Raw genomic sequence first — 17,516 nt, 5'->3', positions numbered from 1 at the left:
AGGGTGGGCTGATCTTGCTGACGGATGGAGTTGTAGGTTGACGTACGAATAAACCCACTACACCTCTTGCGCCTTTGCGTTGCACGTGGTTCTCTGCCTTCCCCTTTTCAGCGCGCGCGCACTTGCGGATGCTTTTTCTAGAGTGTGCGCCAACAAATGTCTTCAACAGAACTATACCCGCCCGCGACTCATTTGCAAGCTTCTCCAAGGCGACGTACATCGCATGAAAACCAAGAGCGCATACCTGTGTGGACGCGCGAGTCACAGCATATTTAATACTGCACAGAGCATTACACAAGTATTATCATCGCATTATCGAAACTTCATCTACCACGGCGCAGGGAAAGCGAGGACGTTACGGTGCAGGTATGCATGCATGTGTTTGCGGAAGGTGGGCGTTACAGCGGAATGGGCTGTGTGGTGGCGAAAGGCTGGGTCTTTCTAAACACCGTACCCTTGAGCGTAACCGCAGCGCATTGCAATGCCCATTTTGATTGGCTCCATTAGCCCAACGAACTTTGAACACTTTTGATTTGGCTTCACTCATCGCAGACTCACCGCCACCTCCAGCACACTGACATACCGTATCCTCGTTTCCGGCACCGGCACCGGCACCAGCACCGGATCCTTCGCCTGCTCCACAACATCCCTCTTCTCCGTCTCCACGTTGCCAGCCTCCGACTCCGCCTCCGCTTCCGCCTCCGCCCCCTCAACCTCCACATCGTCAATCGCGCCCACACTCCCCGTGCGCAACCGCACCGCATACTCCTCTCTCTGCTGAAACCACAATCCCATCTCCATCACTCTCCTGACAGCCTTACCGGTTCCCTTAATCCATACTTCCTCCGCACCACCATCCTCCCCATCGTCCTCATTCACGTCTCCTCCAAGCCTTCTCCTCTTGCTATTCTGATTACCATCACGCTTCAACCGCTCAACCGCCTTCGCAATCCCCATAACCTCATCCTCATCCCCATCCCTCTTCCGCTTCCTCCTCTGCTCTTCCTTCGCGAGAGTAGTCGCAGCCTGAACGAGTCTCTTATCCGCCAGCCGAAGCAGTTTGTCCACACGCTTGACGGCTGAGATGAACGGTGTACGGGCGGAGACGTAGACGATCTTCTGCTGAGTGGAGCTTGTATAAGGTGAGGGGATCGCAGGGTGGTGGAGAGGGCGTTTGTGGATTTTGGCGTCTATATCTCCTCTTAGCTCGGTCGATGTAGGGTTGTAGGTGTAGGGTTAGTTGTACTCGGTGGTAGCTTTGCTAGCTTCTTTTGCTGCGGTCGATGCTGCTTGCGCGATTGCGCCTGAGGTGCGCTCGGGACGTTCTGTTCCTTCTGCATCGCATCGATCTCATCGAAGTTCGTTATAGCAGCGAAGCTTCGTGGGTCAATGTGACCATCGAAACGCGGAAGATCACGCGAATTGCGGGTCCTCGTGCCTGCAGATCTGGGGTGCACTAGCCGTGGCTCTACCCCACATTGCCTTACCCTGCATGACCCATCCTCACGTCCCCCTACCACCTCGTCCTCTCCCGAAGCAATGCTCCTCCGCCACCTCCACCTCCCCACTCTAACCCCCTATACTCACGTTTCCACGCTGCAAGATCGTCTCGTCCGCAGCCTGCTCGCCCACAAAGCCTCTACCACTAACTTTACCAACACTCCGCCCAACCCAACCGTAATCACAGCCGAGTTCACACCCGTGTACACCTGCGGCCGAAGGGAAGTAGGCACGCTCTCAGCCCAACAAAAAGCCTACCTCACTGAGCAGACTACGTGGGGTCAAGCGGAATTCCACGAAGCGCTGAGAGGCGGACAAACGACTTTTCACGGGCCGGGACAATTGGTCGCTTATCCCATTCTGGATCTGAGAAGGCATGCGCTCACGCCTCGCTGTTGGGTGAATGCGCTGGAAGGGGCGGTGATAGCTACGTGTGCTGCATATGGTGTTGAGGCGGGGAGGACGGAGAACCCGGGGGTGTGGGTGCATGGGCAGGGACAGGAGGGAGGGGACGAGAGAAAGATCTGTGCGGTGGGCGTGCACTTGCGGAGGAACGTTACGAGCCATGGCATTGGGCTGAACGTGAGTACGGAGCTGGGCTGGTTTAGGAGGATCGTTGCGTGTGGGCTGGAAGGGAAGGGGACGACGAGTCTACAGGCGGAGATTGGGGATGTGAGACCGGTGCCTAGTGTGGAGGAGGTGGGCGGGATTTTCGTCGAGATGCTGGCAAGGAATCTCTACGGAGTCGACGGGGTTGAGCAAATCGACGAAGCAGATATCACAGCTTCCTCGCCCTCTTAGGACTCGGACTCCGCTCGCCTTCGTCCCCGAACCCAGCAGCGGGACTCAAGTCCACCACGCTGACCCTCACACCATACCCACCATCACTCCACCTCCCGTTCTCATCCCGAGCGTATGGCCGCCGAACCACCTTCTCGCACGCAGCAGCCTGCACTTGTGATCGTGAACGGCAGACGGGGAAGCTCATCACCACGCCGTTTGGATGGAAAGCCGGAGGAGCGCAGAAGGAGTCGTTCTGCGGCAGGGTCCAGAGGTGCGCGGCGGAATGGTTCGGCTGGGGTGGCAAGCTGACGCCTCCGTATCCAGACCCGAATGCGACTGCAGAGCTGCGAGCGGCCGTGTCCGTGAGCTCGAGCTTGGCGATGCCGGTAGAAACTGGTTCGAGAGTGGCGGAGGAGGCGTGCTGGGATCCCTCCGTGATCGTCTCCTGAAACGGAGTGTTAGCGTCTACGACAGCTATGCTGAGCAGATGGCGTCGGGACTATGATGGTGTGTACCTTCTCCTCGCCGCTCTGCTTCCGATCCCAGGTCGGTGCTCCTGCGTCCAGGCCTGCTGAAGAAGCCATGCCAGGCTTGGCGAGGTGTTTCAACGAAGCAGTGGCGAGGCGTTAGATGACTGCCTTCCCACGCGCAGACATGATGTATAAATGCCGATGGTGTCTTCAGCAGCGTATCTGAGCTGTGATGAAATTGGGAAAGTGTGCACAATATGGAATTGGGGGGCTGTGTGTGCGCTTACCATTCCCTGTTCGCTTGAGTGGACTGGGTGGGTTGAAGTGTTTCTTCCCGAAGAACCTTACATCACACGTCAACGCATCGCTGCTGCACGATTATATGGGTACCTTTTGAGGCTTGGGGATGCTCCAATATGTACGCAATGCGAAGCTACACATCTACAGCTGCGGCTTAGGCATGATATCCGGCACCGGTCCCAGCGGGACAACCTTACTGCGCGAGGCAGCCGCGTAGCCCGTCTTGATCTGTTCAAAACCCATCGTCAGTACTGAACAGCACACTGCGCTTCCGTTCACAAGGGACGCTTCACATACCGCCGCAAAGTCGGTCGTGCTCTTGAACGCTCCCCTTGTCTCCTTTGGAGACAGATCCCAGTAGATATGCAGCAGCCATTTGTGAAGGTTGGGGTAGTCGTGGCGGATCATCTTGAGGTTGCATTTGAAGAGGGTGTGGTAGCCGGGGTCGAAACGGACGATTGTGGTGTAGCTTCATGGATCAGAGTCAGTAGGGAGATGGATGGTAGACGGTAAGGGATGTGTGTGTGTATCTGTGTGTGTGGTAGTGCGACTTACAGCCTGATATCTGCTTCCGTCAGATGCTCGCCGAATATGAACGGGCCTTTGCTCTCGGACACGATCTTCTCCATCCGGTCGAGATTCTCGAAGAGCTTCTTGACATTCGTCTCGTAGGCGTCTTGGGCTTGCGCGAAACCTGTAGCTCATTGTCAGCCAGTATATACTATACCATTTCATTTGCGGTCGAGAGCTCACCAGTTTTGTACACGCCATTATTGATAGTGTCATAAACCCACTCATTCATCTCCTCAATCTGGCCCCTCAACTTCTCCGGCAACAACCCACCATCCGGCTTATTCACCTCCCTCAACTCCTCCGGCAAAAGCTCATCAAACTCCGAATACAACATCCGAATAATCTCCGAACTCTCATTATTGACCACCGTCTCCTTCTTCTTATCCCACAAACACGGCACCAGAATCCTACCCTCATACTCCGGCTCAGCCTTCAAATACAACTCCTTCAGCTTTGTAAAGCCATACAACGGGTCCTTGGGATCTGTGCCGGGCCGGTCGGGGTTGAAGATCCACCCGTCGGGTCCCATGGTGTAGTCCATTGTGACGAGTTGGATGATGGACTCGAGGCCTTTGAGCGAGCGGACGATGTTGGTGCGATGCGCCCAGGGGCAGCCGGTGTTGAGGTAGAGGACGTAGCGGTCTTTTTCGGGTGGGAAGGGGGAGTCGGGGCTGGAGGAGATGAAGGAGCGGAAGGCGGAGGCTTTGCGGCGGAAGTGGCCGTCTTTGTCCGCCACGTCCATGATGTCTTTCTTGTCCTTTTCGCTCGGGTTGGAGGTGGAGGGGTGGTCGTACTTTTTCGCGTCGCCGTTGGTGGTGGCCATGATGCTTGTGTTGTGGACAAGGGATGTGTCTTGCAATTTCGTGATACGAAAAGCGTTAAGGCGTTGAAGGAGCAATGGAGATGATCGAAGGATGTATGGAGATGTAAGGAAGAGAGCTAGCATGAGAACACAACCTGCCGTGATGTATGTAGACAATCTCGGCGTCATATAGCTCGCTGCATTCCGCGGTGCTGGCAGCTTACGGATCATGCTTTTACTCTGAACACGCTGCTTAATCAATACCTACATGCCCATATTCCACTACCTACAACACTCCCCAGATGGATGAGTAAGACACGGGTTACGTTGGAGATGGAGAGTGATGGATGTGGCCTGATCCGAGCCATTTGCGGAGCGAAGTTGGCCCGCATTCTAGCGAGGCCCCTCAATTATGCTGCCTGAGGATGGAGATGAACCTAAGGCTCGAAGAATCTTGGCAATCCCACTCCGGCCAAAACTTCGCGTAGCGCCGACGACATTGAAACGAGCAGGCGTCGCGGTAATATCACCATCTTCAACAACGCACATCCTCTTCGTCACCCACGACCACAATGAGTATGTTATACCGACGATATTGCGAGGGTCATAGAGGAGGTCACTGACCACAGCGCACAGCGAAGGGAACATCCAGCTTCGGCAAGCGCCACAACAAGACGCACGTTCTCTGCAGACGATGCGGTATGCGAACACCATATCCCACAAAATCCCGCCTCCCTTACTCCACCGATACTGACATTCAGCACAGGTAAACGATCCGCCCACGTCCAGAAGCACACCTGCTCCAACTGCGGATACCCAGCCGCGGGCACCAGAAAATGTACGATAAATCTCCCCATTACTCTGTGCACAATCTCGCGAGATCAGGAAGACTAACCGGTATCGCGATACACAGACAACTGGGGCGAGAAGGCGAAGAGGAGAAAGACGACCGGTAGCGGCCGCATGAGGACGCTCAAGACCATCCCACGCAAGGCGAAGAACGGATTCAGGACGGGCGCACCAAAGGGCTCGAGGGGACCGGCGACTCAGTCATAACCGAATGAAGGGGACGATTGTGCGGGCTCGGAGTTACGGGTGACTTTGTCGCACTGGGTTTGACGACTTCCGCTGTGGAGAGGTGCGGGAGTGTGAGCCGAGTAGCTACATAATGCATAGCGAAAGGTGAATGACACACATCATTGCAGAACAATTTCTGGCAGTCGCAGAGCCTACTCTGGTCCGCTTCCCGATGAAGACCTCGTCAGACGTCACGTGCTGCACGAGTCATACGTGAAGTGCAACAACCTGCGAACTCTACATGGACTCAATAGACTCAGGACTGTAAGACGCACCGGGACCTCATCATTCGTAGCGTTGCTGCCTGTCTAAGCCCAACTACATAAAAGTATCCACCCCACTAGCATACTGCTCAAAGATATCCAACGGGAACGCCCGCGCCATAACCTCATACCCCAACTGATTCGGATGCAAATAATCCCCGGAGTTATAAATCGGATTCAACTGCTCCGGGTTCGCCGGATCCCTAACCACGGCATCAAAATCAATCACCGCATCAAACTTCCCACTCGTGCGTATCCACGCATTGACCCGATCCCGCGTCGCCAAGCGCTCCGGCGTAGAGTAAGCCTGGATACTACTATTCGGCGCGCCGAACGGCGTGATCGTCGCCCCGAAGAAGGGGATCCCAAACGTATGCACCCGCGTGATCATCTGCTCGTAAGCTTGTATTATGCGATCGCCGGTGAGGGTCTGGTTGTACGTGGTATTATCCGCGGTACCAATGTCGTTCACGCCTTCGAAGATCATGGCGTACCGGATCCCGCTTTGCGCGAGCACGTCCCTGTCAATTCGGCCCAGGGCGTTGGGACCATTGCCATCCATGAGGATTCTGTTGCCGCCCGCGGCTTGGTTGGCGATGGCGATGTTGGAGGTCGGGGCGTAAGTCTGCATGCGGTTGAAGAGCAGATCCGGCCAGCGACCGTTGTAGTTGTTATAGCTCGCGCGGCCATCGGTGATACTGTCACCCACTATGGCGAAGGCGGAGCGTTGCGGCGGCATCCATCCCTCGAGCGCGGAGATGAAGAACCAATGGTACGTGCTCTGCGTGCTGGGGTCGGTCATGTTAGGAGCAAGAGTGTAGTCGCCAAAACTCATCCAGATCTGCGTGCGCGAGCCGGGGTGCGAGGTGATGTAATTGCTCGCTTGGCCGGTGGCGAGGTACATACTTACGGTTATGATCTGGCCGGCGGAGATGGGGAAGTTGATCGGGTCCGAGACGGCGAGGGCGGCGTTGGGGATGATGATGGATTGGTTGCCGGAGAAGGTCAGGGTTTGCGAGGTCGTGGTGTTGATGCCGCTGGCGCCGGTGAGGTTTTGCCCGGCTTCGGCGAGGGGGAGGGAGATGACGACTTTGGTTATGGGTAACTCGTTCAAACCGAAGGCGTTCGAGAGGCGGAGCCGGATCTGTTGCGCTGGCAGGCTGACGCGGAGGGTTTGGCGGATGGTGGAGTTGGGGAAGACGAGGTTGCTTTGGTTCTGGCGATCGCATATTAGGATGTCCGATGTGACTTATGCTCAAGCTCATGCAGCTTATCGTGGCCACTTACAAAGGGCGGTGGCGGCAGGTTTGCAAACTCCGTCAACTGCGGCATTGACGCCCATGTGTCCACCCACTGTCCATTGCGCGGATTCGGTGCGATTGTAGAACCAGAGGCATTCTGATTGTTGCTCGGAGGCTGACCCCAACTCGGTGGTCCCCAGCCAGCAGGACCCCAGCCCGGAGCAGCTAGGGCAGACGCTGCAAGCGTGAAGAGAGTGAGAGACTTGAAGATGCTGTCCATACTGGCTCGGAAAGCTCTTGCTGGAGACAGAGATGGTGCAAGAAAGTGTGAGAGAGTATAATCGATATATATTGACTCACATGCCTCGCCCACAAGGTGGCAGTTGACCCAAGGTGGTAGCTTAGCCTACGACATGCTCGACCTAGATGCAGTGCTGCTATTCGACATCCCGTCCGTCAAGATTATTCCTCCAAACAGACTGGGAGGATGAAGCAGTTCTTGCAAGGTGCCGAGAGGGGTACCTGACGATCAGTTCGCGTAGCATAGTATAGCGGCTAAATAGACCGTTCGGCTCTCCGGGTCGCTGCAGCGGTGAACGATGACGGCATGAGCAGCAAGGACGACAGGCGCAGTTTCGATGCCTCTTGTCAATAAGTTGAGGTTGTGCGATGGGCTTCCATGGTCACCAGTAGGGTAGTGGTTGGTTTCGGGTCGACGTAGTTGTAACAATGAATGAACATGAAGTGTTGTTCTGTCTCAAAGGAGGTTCGACCGAGGTAAAGTTGTACGTCAACATCGCTCTGTCATGGCATCGGCAGGATACTGTCTTGACAACAACAACTAAAGAAGAAATATGTGTGACTCTGTTATCTGCTGCAGGAGTTAATCCGAGGTCCAGACGAACACGAGCGGGCCCAAATAAGGTGGCGATTCCCCTGGCTGCAAGCTGCCCTTTCACGTCGACAATACAAGGTTTCGAGGTTGTGCTCATCTTCGAGCAAACGAGCCATGATCCCATTGCGGTGGTCTCCCACATGCGTGCAGAGGCAAATATAGCAGCTGCACATCCTCAAGGATTCGGAGATGCTGGCTTAGAAGGTGAAGCGTACCGAAAGTCAGCCATGAAGGTCTTCGGGGCATCTGCGGTGGGCGATAGACTCCCGTCTTTTATCTCTCCATAATTGCGTGTCATATCATACGGAGATTAGACCAATCGTAACACCGTTACGGTGTCCCTGCGATGTTCCTAGATGTATCACACGAAGGCAAGTCACCCACGGGCCGTTTATAAATGTTCACATTCACAATCGAAGCTTCCTAGTTGCGTCGACCCGCCAAACCATTGGTGTTTCTCTCGGACCATGCTACTTAATATTCCAGATCCGCGAGTCGATTCGAATCCCACAAGTTCGACAATTGCAACCGAGCAGTACAATTGCATTTGACGACTATAACAGCATTCCCACTTCATCTCAAACGCATCCAACAGCATCCAGCATGTTCAACGACACTGATGAGCCACCGATGAAGCGTCAGAAGACTGCGTCAGCCGAACAGTCTCCTGTTGACAGCACTATATCAAGGTAGGTCCGCGCACACCCAAGAGCTCTCTTCGCACTGACGTTCGCTCCCCCAAGAGGATGCCGGTGAGACGTTACGATGTTCGACGTTAACGTTGCCTCAACAGATCTCCAAAGGCCTCTTGTATGGGAGCCAACATTGTCGATGAGAGCAGCCCAAGTACGGGAGCTAGCCGCCTTACAGCACAGTCGCCATCTCCCGTCGACAGTCACTCAACCTCGACGGCAGCCGCATTGTCGACAGACCTACCAACCACGGCATCGACACACGATGAGTGCACAGAGCCTTCAAGCTTATGTAAAGACTCCCCTCGACCCACCAATTTCGCCCAACGTATCTCTAAAGCCAGTCGAACATGGACGCCACCAGCAGCAGCGTCCGGTCGACGACTTCCACCGATCTCGAACTTCGCCCTGTTGATGCAAACAGTCCCAAAGTCATCAAAAGCAGTCAATGAGAAGATGATATACTGCATCTGCAAAACCAAGTCCAGTACCATCAATTTGGCGAAGTGCATCCAGTGCTGCAACATCAACGTACGTAGCTTGGGTTTCGTCGTTGTAACCATCGTCGACAGATCAACAAGTTCACACACTAATGCGTCGTACAGTGCGGCAAATGGTTCCACCTCAAGTGCGTCGATCTACCGGAGTTTCCACAAGGCCGTTATGGCTGGTCGTGCGAAGAGTGCGACCCTGACGACAAGCATAACGGTTTATTCGTTGAGGGCGGCCGTGTGGATTATCATGGTGAGGACTACGATGGGAGACAGCCGTATTCGCTGTCGTTGCAACGGAGTTTGCGGAAGGGGGGTGTTAGCAAAGACAGCCGCAAACGAAAGGGGACTCTGCCGTCGTTGGAATGGCGGCGGGCCAAGACGGAATCTCGATGTTGAATCTCGATGGGAACCGCCTAATGTGTTCCTAGCATGCTGGAAAGTGTTTGCTTCTTGATATCCACAGTAGCACTGAATGAGTTTTAAGGCCTTCTTGAACGATCAATAGACAGGTCCTAAAGCGATCGCTCCCCTGAGCACACCATAGTAGCTTTGGATATGTTTTCGCTGGTTCTACTGTTGGGCTACCCGGTCAAAGGCCACAACGAGAGTAACCAAGATGTAAACGGGATGTCCAAAGACGACGCCTGAACATAACCAAGAGAGCTCTCTACGCCGCCCAATCCGCCTCAGTCCTAACATCTCCATCGACATCCAAAACTTTACCCCGATCCCACTCCCTGTCTTCGCCCTTCTTCCTCCACCGCACGTCCTCGGCATCCCTCTCACCTCCCTTCTCCCACCGTTTCGCTTCATCGTCAGTGAAACCAGCGGCCTTGAGTCGATCAGCGCCCTGCGTCCGCCACTTCGCACGGTCGCGCAAGGCCTCGAGCGCCATATCCCAGTCGTCAGCCTCGTCGCGATCTAGGCTCACGTCGGACTTGGGGTCGTAGCTGGGATCGAAATGGGCGTCCATTGCTGAGCTACTTGCGGATGCGGCACCTCGACCGCGAGCGCGTGATGCAGACGCTCTCCGTGGACCGATAACATCGTCCAAAGGGTCAGAGTCACGATCATCCTCGCTAATACTGCGTCTCGATTCTTTGGCCCCTATTCTGGGGATGTCGGAGCGTCGTGTGCGGTCGACCCTCCTGTCACACTGCTCAGAGTGTGCTTTGGGTCTTGACTTCTTCTGCTCGGTGGCGAGACCCGGTCGCGAGCGCACAGCCAAACCTCGATCTAGCTCGTCATCAGAGCGTTTGCGCTTGCGAACACCGACTTCTTGTGCCTCTGGCATCCTTACTGCCGCATTCGAGCGTCTGGACTGTCTAGCATGCGGGCGCTCTTCCTTCGAAACTTGACGATCGGACTGCTTGCCAAGTCCACCCAATATAGCTGCCCATCGACCCTCCCTCTCACCGCCCTTGCTCCGTTTACTCACGCCCTCTGCATGACCATCAGCCTCGCGAGCGCGCTTCCCCCGGCCAGCCTGCCGCTTAAGCTGCCGCAACCTTTCCCGAGCATCCTCTTCCTCCCTAGCCTTCAAAGCGGCATTATGGCGATCTGCTTCCTTGACTATGTTATGCAGAAACCGCGTGTTCGGTCTCGGCGCATCCCGATCTCTCGGCTTGTTGCTCAAAAGCGATCCCAATCCGGAAGTTACGTAGCGTTTCTTATTTCCTTCGGCATCTTGCTTCAGAAGATTGATCACGTAGTCGTCGTCGAGTACTTCTCCGAGAGGCATATTAGTGGGATACAGAAGAAAGAATGTCGGCCATGAAATATATCAACAGGATGCACTTGGACGATTGGAAGAAGGTCCAAGGCCGATGTAGAATGCGGAAACCACCGCCCCCGCCCCCACAGTTGCCTGACGCAGTTATTTCTCTACAACTCGTATGGCCAACCGTGAAAGGTAAACAGAGTAAACAGCGTCGTCTAGCAGACTTACTGAACGCTGTATTCGCTCATTGCCGCTGAGCAAGCAACGGAGACGAAGGCCTGAAGCAAGAAATTAACCACATATAACTTCAAGATGGTAGCCGACAATCTACGGCAACCACAACACCTAACAATCCTCTCCTTGGCCGAACCAATCCTCAATCCACCGTCTCCGTTGCAAAAGCGTGCCTCCGACGCATCAGATACTTCGAACCTCGCACATCCGAGACCCGCTCTTCTAGCGGCGGATCTCTCACACTATCGTGATCTATTCAGCAAGCTTCGCTTCTCATACGTTGAGCAAGTGACCAAGGAGCGCTTCCTCAAAGCGATCACAAGCAATCCACCAGAGTTCGTCGATGGAGGCGAAAACGCCGAGCTGGAAGGAAAGCTACGTGGCGATAAGGCTGCGCTGAAGGAGCGGAAAGAGGAAGTTCGAGTGTTGATTGGAGAGTTGGAGGAGCAAGGGAGGAGTCTGGCGCAGAGTAAGTGATTTGGAACAGATCGTGCTGTTCCCTCACTTTTGCTGACAGTCATCCAGGGTACGAGTTCATTCAGCTGCAGAATGAGCAGCTTGAGAGCCTACCGCAGGAAATCGAACGGCTGGAGACTACCATTTCCGCCTTGCGGTCCGCCCAAACAGGTGCTACAGGCAGACCGTCTCTTAACCTACCCTTACGGCCTACACTGGAGCTCCTGGAGGAAAGAGAACAGCAGCTCTCGGATCTCGACGCCCAGATAGCGGCATTGCAAGCCTCAATTTCGACTCGGAGAGAGGAAGTCGAGCAGCTGGAGGACGGACTCGCGCCGTTGCAGATGCGCAAGACGAAGGCTGTCCAGGAAGCCCAGGATGCCCGTAAGAGAAGAGCGATTGGTGCTGGCGGTATCGGTGATGACTTGGAGGAGAGGGGCCGATGGCTGAGAAGCGTCGACGCCGGGTTGAGGACTATGCTCGAGGTGTAATGTACCCGGCGTGCGACCGCTGGCCATGTTCTTCATGCCAGCACGCAAGCAACATTGCAGTCTCAAACACGCAGTCATTCCGAACGCCATCATTTTGATGTCGTCCTTGCAGCTAGCAGAGCATGTTCGCCAGACAGAAATTCCGGCGTCCAGCTAAGCTCAGATTGGAAAGCACGCTAGGCCGGAGACGGAAACAGATGGAGCGGGCATGTGAAGACGACATACCAGAGGTCTGGGCCGTCCAGCACACGCACCCAAGTTACGCAACGGTTTCCGATCAATATGGGAGGCCTACCCTTTGCAAACCTGTTGGCTCGTAAGAGCATCATGCGGGGTTGCAACAGACTTCCGCGGACTCCAAGATAAAAAGCCTCTTACCACCCACCAGTTTTACAACACCGTTCTCAATCCAACTTTCTTTGACCGTTACCCGTTCGGCTCATTAGAAACTCTACATCATGCCCGGAAAGACCCTTCTCATCCTAGGCTCCGGACCAGGTATCGGCGTCGCGGTCGGTCAAGTATTCAGCGTCCGCGGCTTCACACATATCGCCCTCGTCTCGCGCGATAGCAACCGTCTGAAGGAAGACCAGGACAAAGTCCTGGACGCCATCCAGGAGCGAGGTTACAGCTGCCAAGTCAAGACATGGGCCTGCGACCTCACCGACCTGAATGCGCTGAAAAGCCTACTGAACGAGATTGAGGACTTCGGATCGCTCGAATGTGTATTCTTCAACCCGGCTAGGGTGGCGGGTAAGCCGCCACTTGAGGAAAGCACGGAGATGATTCTGAAGGATTTCACGGTAAACTTGCTTGACATAAAGATGATACCACCCCGGCTAACAGATCATGCAAGCTTACCAACCTCGCACTTTACGAAACGGCCAAATGGGCGATCCCGCTCCTCAAGCAAGCATCATCCGACAGCTCGCCATCGTTCATCGTCACAAGCACCAACCAGCTCTGGAAAGAGCCTTTCCCAGACCTAGTCTCGTTGTCGATGGTGAAGTCCGCCCAACGCGCTTTGGTGCTATCTATCCACGCCAAGTTTGGCGAGGACGTACACGTTGCGCTGCTGAGTGTTGGTGGCGTCGTGTCGCCGGCGAAGAAGAACCTCAGTCCGATGAGTATTGCCGAGAGGTGCTATGAGCTGTACAAGCAGCCGAAGGGAAAGTGGGAGAGGGAGATTGAGATTACTGCCGCTGAAGGTGAGGAGGTCTCCTAGAACGGTTTCGGAAGTAGACAAGTTATGACCTAGCCGATTCCGCGCACGCGATGTAGCCTCAATTTGTATAGAGTAATAGAACGACTCGGACCATCATGCGTGGCGGCGGGGTCCTCTTGGCCGTCAAATGATGTGATTGGACCCGATGACGGAGCTCAACCCAAAGCCTCCACTATTTGCGAGTACTTCTCCGAGGTTCCATGTCGCAATTGTATCTCCAGGGCCGACTGATCTCTTCCTGCCACCGCTTAGGACGTTCTCTGTAGGGCAAACGGCTTGACATCTGTTCCCCATCTCGGCGTACTTCCAAAGTCCTTCGCGTGAGCGGCGCTTCCTAGCCTATGTAGCGTCCGACGTATTGGCGGTCGTCACGGTTGTAGGTTGTCAGTGGTCCGTATAAACTCACAAAGCGAGCGCCCAGCCTGGAGATACTGAGGTGGATTTGGCTGTCGGCTTAAGAAGGCCGTCAACTCCAACGATTGAAGTGTTCCGCTTTCACTTTCGCACTCCCTCACCCACCATCGTCCCCACCCCCATCGAATCCGCCACTACTCCCCAGCCCAACCCTAATATCCGCCACAATCCTCTCCGCCTCCTCGTGGCTCCCACACTCAAAGTCATACCTCTTCGTCTCCTTCTCTCTATACACCAACACCCGGATCATCTTCGGATGCTTCCGACTCACCTTCACACCCACAATACTCGTCATCGGCACGTTCGTCACCTTCCCTCCCTGCCCCACGGCGCCCTCTTCGCTCCCGGGTAGCGGGGCGGGCAGGATCTGCATGTACTCCGGCGTAATGACCAGCGTACGGGGGTGCGAGCCGGAGAAGGAGAGCGGGAGTTTGCGCTGCACTACGTAGCGCCGGCCGACGTCGGTAGGGGCTGCAAGGTCCAGTGTGGAGTTCTGGAGGGTTGTCGTGGTGATCGTGTTGCTGACGGTTGTGGTCAGAGGGTTGTGCATGGTCATGTTGAAGCCTTTGCGGCGGTAGAGACCTTTGCCGACTTCTTTCGCCGTGGGCGGAGTGTTTGGCACAAGCTCCAGAGGCGCATTTGGCGAGCTGGAGCCAGGACTTCCTGACAGGCCGAGACCGAAGTCGCCGACCGCGCCGAAGCGGCGACGCACGAGGTCCAGGTGGAGATTAGAGCCCAGGGCTTCGACCGTTCGGTCTGAGGGCGCTACCGTTTGCGTGCCGCGGACTTTGAACACGTAGAGGGCTTTGTCGAGCCGGAGACGGGCACAGGCAAGGTCGAAGAGTTCGGCAATGTAAGTGTCGGCTGTGGTGGAGAGGGGCAGGAGCGTGGTTTGGAAGGACTGCGGGTCTGTGAAGTGTACGGAGACGGTCTTCACCGGGCCCATGCGCGGTGTGCTCGTTGCGGTGGGCGCGGCGGGAAGGTCGAGGAGTTGCTGCGGGCCAGTGGAGTCCTTGCGGGACGCTGCATTGAGGGTGAAAGATGGGCCGGTGATAGGATTGCGAGACGGTATTGGCGTAGGTGCCACTTGTGGCTGGATGGACATTTCAGATGCTTGTCTCGTCGGTGCTGGCGGCGTCGGAACATCGGCTTGCTTGGTTGGGGCGGGCATCACGTCACCGTCCGATTCTGCTTCGTCAGCGCTCTCTGCTCGGACAAGGCCAAACTCGTCCCACGGCTTATCTCGCATTCTCCGCTGCGGTGGGCGATTATTGTTTGACGTGAAGTCAGTGACTGCCCTCGCCCGGCTAAGGGCCGGAAAGTCCATGTCTACCTCTCCGTCCTCGACCATCCTCAGCTCCCAGTTTTCCACCTTACTATCTTTGCCCTTCAACGGCGGCTCGTAGCCCTCCTCATCATACCGCCATAGCGCCAGTCCGATAAGTTCGTTGACAGTCGGGGCGCCACCTTCGGCATCCTTCACTCGCCGTAATGGCACTTCCAGCGCCTCGTCTTCCTGCTTTGACCATGGTGCGTAGATTTTGATCCACAAAGGCTGCGCTTCACCTTTGCCTGAAAGTCCAGCATACTTCTGATACGGCTTCTCCGCCGTGTTCGTACCGTCTTGTTGCTTGAACGCCATTGACAGCAGGCTTGAGAGCGGGACTGATGGCATTGGCTTCCCAGATGGCAGTCTCGGTAGCTTCGGCAAGCTATCTCTCGACTTCCTTGGTGACGGCTGGTGCGTGGGTGTGATAGCAGGTGGGACCTCAATCTGCGCCTTGGAAAGCTCTGCGGACGCCTGCAATGCTTCATCAATTGGCAGCACAGGCGACGGAGCGGCAATATCATCTCCCTCGAATTCGTCACTGAGATCGCTGGCTTCGGCTACCTCAACGTCTTCTTCATCCTCCTCAGCCTCTGCCACACCCTGGTCGTCCTGTTCACTTTCATCCGGCCCCTCTTCTGCGATCTTCTCTGACAACAGCGCACCTTGTTGCGGGCGATTGGACAACTTCTTGCCAAGCCTAGTCGTCGCCGCCGTACCCAATGCTTCGTTCTCCGAACTCATCTCGCTGCTCGTAGTCGTATCACGCCGTGGCCTCGTGCCAGTCTTTCCAGTCACCACGTTCAGCGCCTCCGATGCAGCCAGGCTGCTCGTCCTCGGCCCGTATGAGGGACTAATAACCTTCACCTCCGGCCCACCCTCGCTGTCCGTCTCCACCTCTGCCTCTGCCTCCACATCCCCTGGTCTCAAAGTGACTGTGCTCTCCCTGATCGGACTTGGACCTTCTCTTCTCCGTCGCATGGGCATCTTTGCAAATGTCACGCTCGCCACTCCCGTGACATCATCTTCATCGCTGTCATCGCTCAAGTCACTAGAGTCATCCTCTTCCAGATTCTGCCCTTGCACCTTCTTCCTCCGCCGCCTTTCCTTCTCCGTCAGCGCGCTGGGTCCTAAGGTGTCTTCGCTACCTCTATGCCCACTGATGAGTCCATTTTGCGTCTCCTCCGGGCTTTCCACAAGCTCGTGCCGTGAGCGGCTGGGCCGGTTGAAATAGTCCGCCGCGCCTGTAGTCGGTATGGGCGGGCTGTAGCACCGCTTTATGGCTGCCGTGTCCGGAAGCCAGCCAGCAGCGCGGAAGGCAGGTTCATTGAGAACGGCTGTGTTAAGACTGATTAGGCGCTCGCCGATGCCATCCGGCGCGTTGGTGAGATAGCCCAGGCGGAGACGGTAGAGTGTGAAGTCCTCGTTTAGTAGGAGAGACATCTTATTGTGAGGGAACCTTAGCCAGGCCTGCTGGCTATATCTTAGCTTACATGGTCGTGTCGAGGTTGTACAGAGGGTCAATGGTACCGAGACGTCGATGCTGGTAATGAGGTAAGCCGCTGATTAAGCCATTCATTGGGAAGGCACGCGAACTTCATTGACTTCGCGGCCATAGTCCGGCCGTGCTGTCATGAATGCCTACTTTCCAGCAGTGCGCAAACAGCTAGTATGTATGCTATCTGATAATCTATGCCTAAACCACTCTCGAGATTGGCATCGATTGCATTGATTAAAGTACCCGGGCTGCCGCGGGCATAAACACGTAGTAGGGGTGCTATGCAAGCTCTAAGGGATATGTATACCAAGTTGCCATATGCTGCTCCATTCGAATCAGATGCACTGCGCCGCGGTCCTGGATAAGTGATACGCTGTACCCAATCTGCTTTGCACACCGTCGCACGCCGGCACGCGGAGATTGGCGCCAATACCACTGCTTCCCATTTTGTGTCGCATGCAGTATGCTGATGTATGGCCCACCTGATGCCCTCGGCTTGCTACCACGGCTGCGAGCCATTCGTGAACCTTGAAACCATGACGCAGCCGAATGGACACCTACATTCTCCTCCCGAACGGATTGCGCGTGTTGCGCCTTGTGTTTTTAACCTCCATCACAACCGCGTCGGGCGAAGGTACTAAGTCCTATCATAAACGGGCGGAGGGCGTCCATGAGGGCGCGGGAGCAGTACCAGGGTAAGATGGGCGGCGAAGGACGTCCACGACGACCGGAGGGTTGCGCTAGGGCTAGATCGGCAGGCGAAGGAGGCTCATGAGGGTATGATGATGGCCTGGGAGCTCGATGGCCTGGCAATGAGCTTGAATTGGCGTCCTGAGATTCGTCAGCTCCTACCAGAGCGGGCTTCATAGCCACGCTCCCCGGCCAATTGCACCGCAACAGACATGTATCTGTCCCAGGAGGTGCTATGGTGAGGCCCAGCTATCTGGAGATAACCTTTGAGAGCGTGATATTGAGACAACAATGTGAAGTCTTTGGCTGCTGTGGTGACATTATGCTTCTACACAGCGCTTTGAACGCTCAAAACCCGCTTCTCCCGACTG

At 55.5% G+C, this 17,516-nt stretch overlaps 12 protein-coding genes across 12 annotated transcripts; 6 read left to right on the top strand and 6 right to left on the bottom strand.

Annotated features, from left to right (window-relative positions):
* Positions 1-381: 381 nt before the first annotated feature.
* BAUCODRAFT_425308 (uncharacterized protein) lies at positions 382-1,439 on the bottom strand. Its single transcript, XM_007676852.1, has 2 exons — positions 1,247-1,439; positions 382-1,190 (listed from the first exon to the last, which is right to left on the bottom strand). Exons 1-2 carry the CDS (start codon positions 1,338-1,340, stop codon positions 544-546), a joined length of 741 nt encoding a protein of 246 aa, XP_007675042.1. The 5' UTR covers positions 1,341-1,439; the 3' UTR covers positions 382-543.
* A 106-nt stretch (positions 1,440-1,545) lies between these two features.
* BAUCODRAFT_56026 (uncharacterized protein) lies at positions 1,546-2,280 on the top strand (the record flags this gene model as incomplete). Its single annotated transcript, XM_007676364.1, has 1 exon — positions 1,546-2,280. A coding segment is annotated over one exon (735 nt), but the record flags the coding sequence as incomplete, so codon positions are not given.
* Positions 2,281-3,194: 914 nt separating this feature from the next.
* On the bottom strand, positions 3,195-4,368 carry BAUCODRAFT_67640 (uncharacterized protein; the record flags this gene model as incomplete). The annotated part of the gene is made up of 3 exons (XM_007676504.1): positions 3,195-3,522; positions 3,609-3,747; positions 3,807-4,368. The coding sequence occupies 3 exons, from the start codon at positions 4,366-4,368 to the stop codon at positions 3,195-3,197; spliced, it is 1,029 nt and encodes a 342-aa protein (XP_007674694.1).
* A 632-nt stretch (positions 4,369-5,000) lies between these two features.
* Positions 5,001-5,484, top strand: BAUCODRAFT_121278 (uncharacterized protein; the record flags this gene model as incomplete). Its single annotated transcript, XM_007676851.1, has 4 exons — positions 5,001-5,004; positions 5,065-5,127; positions 5,195-5,266; positions 5,342-5,484. The coding sequence occupies 4 exons, from the start codon at positions 5,001-5,003 to the stop codon at positions 5,482-5,484; spliced, it is 282 nt and encodes a 93-aa protein (XP_007675041.1).
* Positions 5,485-5,712: 228 nt separating this feature from the next.
* BAUCODRAFT_425301 (uncharacterized protein) lies at positions 5,713-7,513 on the bottom strand. The gene is made up of 2 exons (XM_007676850.1): positions 7,056-7,513; positions 5,713-6,984 (listed from the first exon to the last, which is right to left on the bottom strand). Exons 1-2 carry the CDS (start codon positions 7,287-7,289, stop codon positions 5,824-5,826), a joined length of 1,395 nt encoding a protein of 464 aa, XP_007675040.1. The 5' UTR covers positions 7,290-7,513; the 3' UTR covers positions 5,713-5,823.
* Positions 7,514-8,243, top strand: BAUCODRAFT_425300 (uncharacterized protein). The gene has a single exon (XM_007676849.1). The coding sequence runs from the start codon at positions 7,739-7,741 to the stop codon at positions 8,189-8,191; it is 453 nt and encodes a 150-aa protein (XP_007675039.1). The 5' UTR covers positions 7,514-7,738; the 3' UTR covers positions 8,192-8,243.
* Positions 8,244-8,507: 264 nt separating this feature from the next.
* On the top strand, positions 8,508-9,486 carry BAUCODRAFT_23182 (uncharacterized protein; the record flags this gene model as incomplete). The annotated part of the gene is made up of 3 exons (XM_007676130.1): positions 8,508-8,593; positions 8,698-9,127; positions 9,202-9,486. 3 exons carry the CDS (start codon positions 8,508-8,510, stop codon positions 9,484-9,486), a joined length of 801 nt encoding a protein of 266 aa, XP_007674320.1.
* Positions 9,487-9,491: 5 nt separating this feature from the next.
* On the bottom strand, positions 9,492-10,901 carry BAUCODRAFT_32446 (uncharacterized protein). The gene has a single exon (XM_007676295.1). It carries the CDS (start codon positions 10,829-10,831, stop codon positions 9,758-9,760), a length of 1,074 nt encoding a protein of 357 aa, XP_007674485.1. The 5' UTR covers positions 10,832-10,901; the 3' UTR covers positions 9,492-9,757.
* Positions 10,902-11,122: 221 nt separating this feature from the next.
* BAUCODRAFT_66438 (uncharacterized protein) lies at positions 11,123-11,991 on the top strand (the record flags this gene model as incomplete). The annotated part of the gene is made up of 2 exons (XM_007676410.1): positions 11,123-11,513; positions 11,570-11,991. 2 exons carry the CDS (start codon positions 11,123-11,125, stop codon positions 11,989-11,991), a joined length of 813 nt encoding a protein of 270 aa, XP_007674600.1.
* A 229-nt stretch (positions 11,992-12,220) lies between these two features.
* BAUCODRAFT_423825 (uncharacterized protein) lies at positions 12,221-13,472 on the top strand. Its single transcript, XM_007676848.1, has 2 exons — positions 12,221-12,794; positions 12,848-13,472. The coding sequence occupies exons 1-2, from the start codon at positions 12,450-12,452 to the stop codon at positions 13,214-13,216; spliced, it is 714 nt and encodes a 237-aa protein (XP_007675038.1). The 5' UTR covers positions 12,221-12,449; the 3' UTR covers positions 13,217-13,472.
* A 146-nt stretch (positions 13,473-13,618) lies between these two features.
* BAUCODRAFT_423296 (uncharacterized protein) lies at positions 13,619-16,568 on the bottom strand. The gene is made up of 2 exons (XM_007676847.1): positions 16,554-16,568; positions 13,619-16,500 (listed from the first exon to the last, which is right to left on the bottom strand). Exons 1-2 carry the CDS (start codon positions 16,556-16,558, stop codon positions 13,728-13,730), a joined length of 2,778 nt encoding a protein of 925 aa, XP_007675037.1. The 5' UTR covers positions 16,559-16,568; the 3' UTR covers positions 13,619-13,727.
* Positions 16,569-16,919: 351 nt separating this feature from the next.
* Positions 16,920-17,477, bottom strand: BAUCODRAFT_32441 (uncharacterized protein). The gene has a single exon (XM_007676294.1). The coding sequence runs from the start codon at positions 17,320-17,322 to the stop codon at positions 17,059-17,061; it is 264 nt and encodes an 87-aa protein (XP_007674484.1). The 5' UTR covers positions 17,323-17,477; the 3' UTR covers positions 16,920-17,058.
* Positions 17,478-17,516: the final 39 nt, after the last annotated feature.

Source organism: Baudoinia panamericana (assembly GCF_000338955.1).
Source record: "Baudoinia panamericana UAMH 10762 unplaced genomic scaffold BAUCOscaffold_4, whole genome shotgun sequence".
NCBI lineage: Eukaryota > Fungi > Ascomycota > Dothideomycetes > Mycosphaerellales > Teratosphaeriaceae > Baudoinia > Baudoinia panamericana.
The sequence above is the reverse complement of the archived record's forward strand: the minus strand, read 5'-3'. Positions and strand labels throughout refer to the sequence as shown.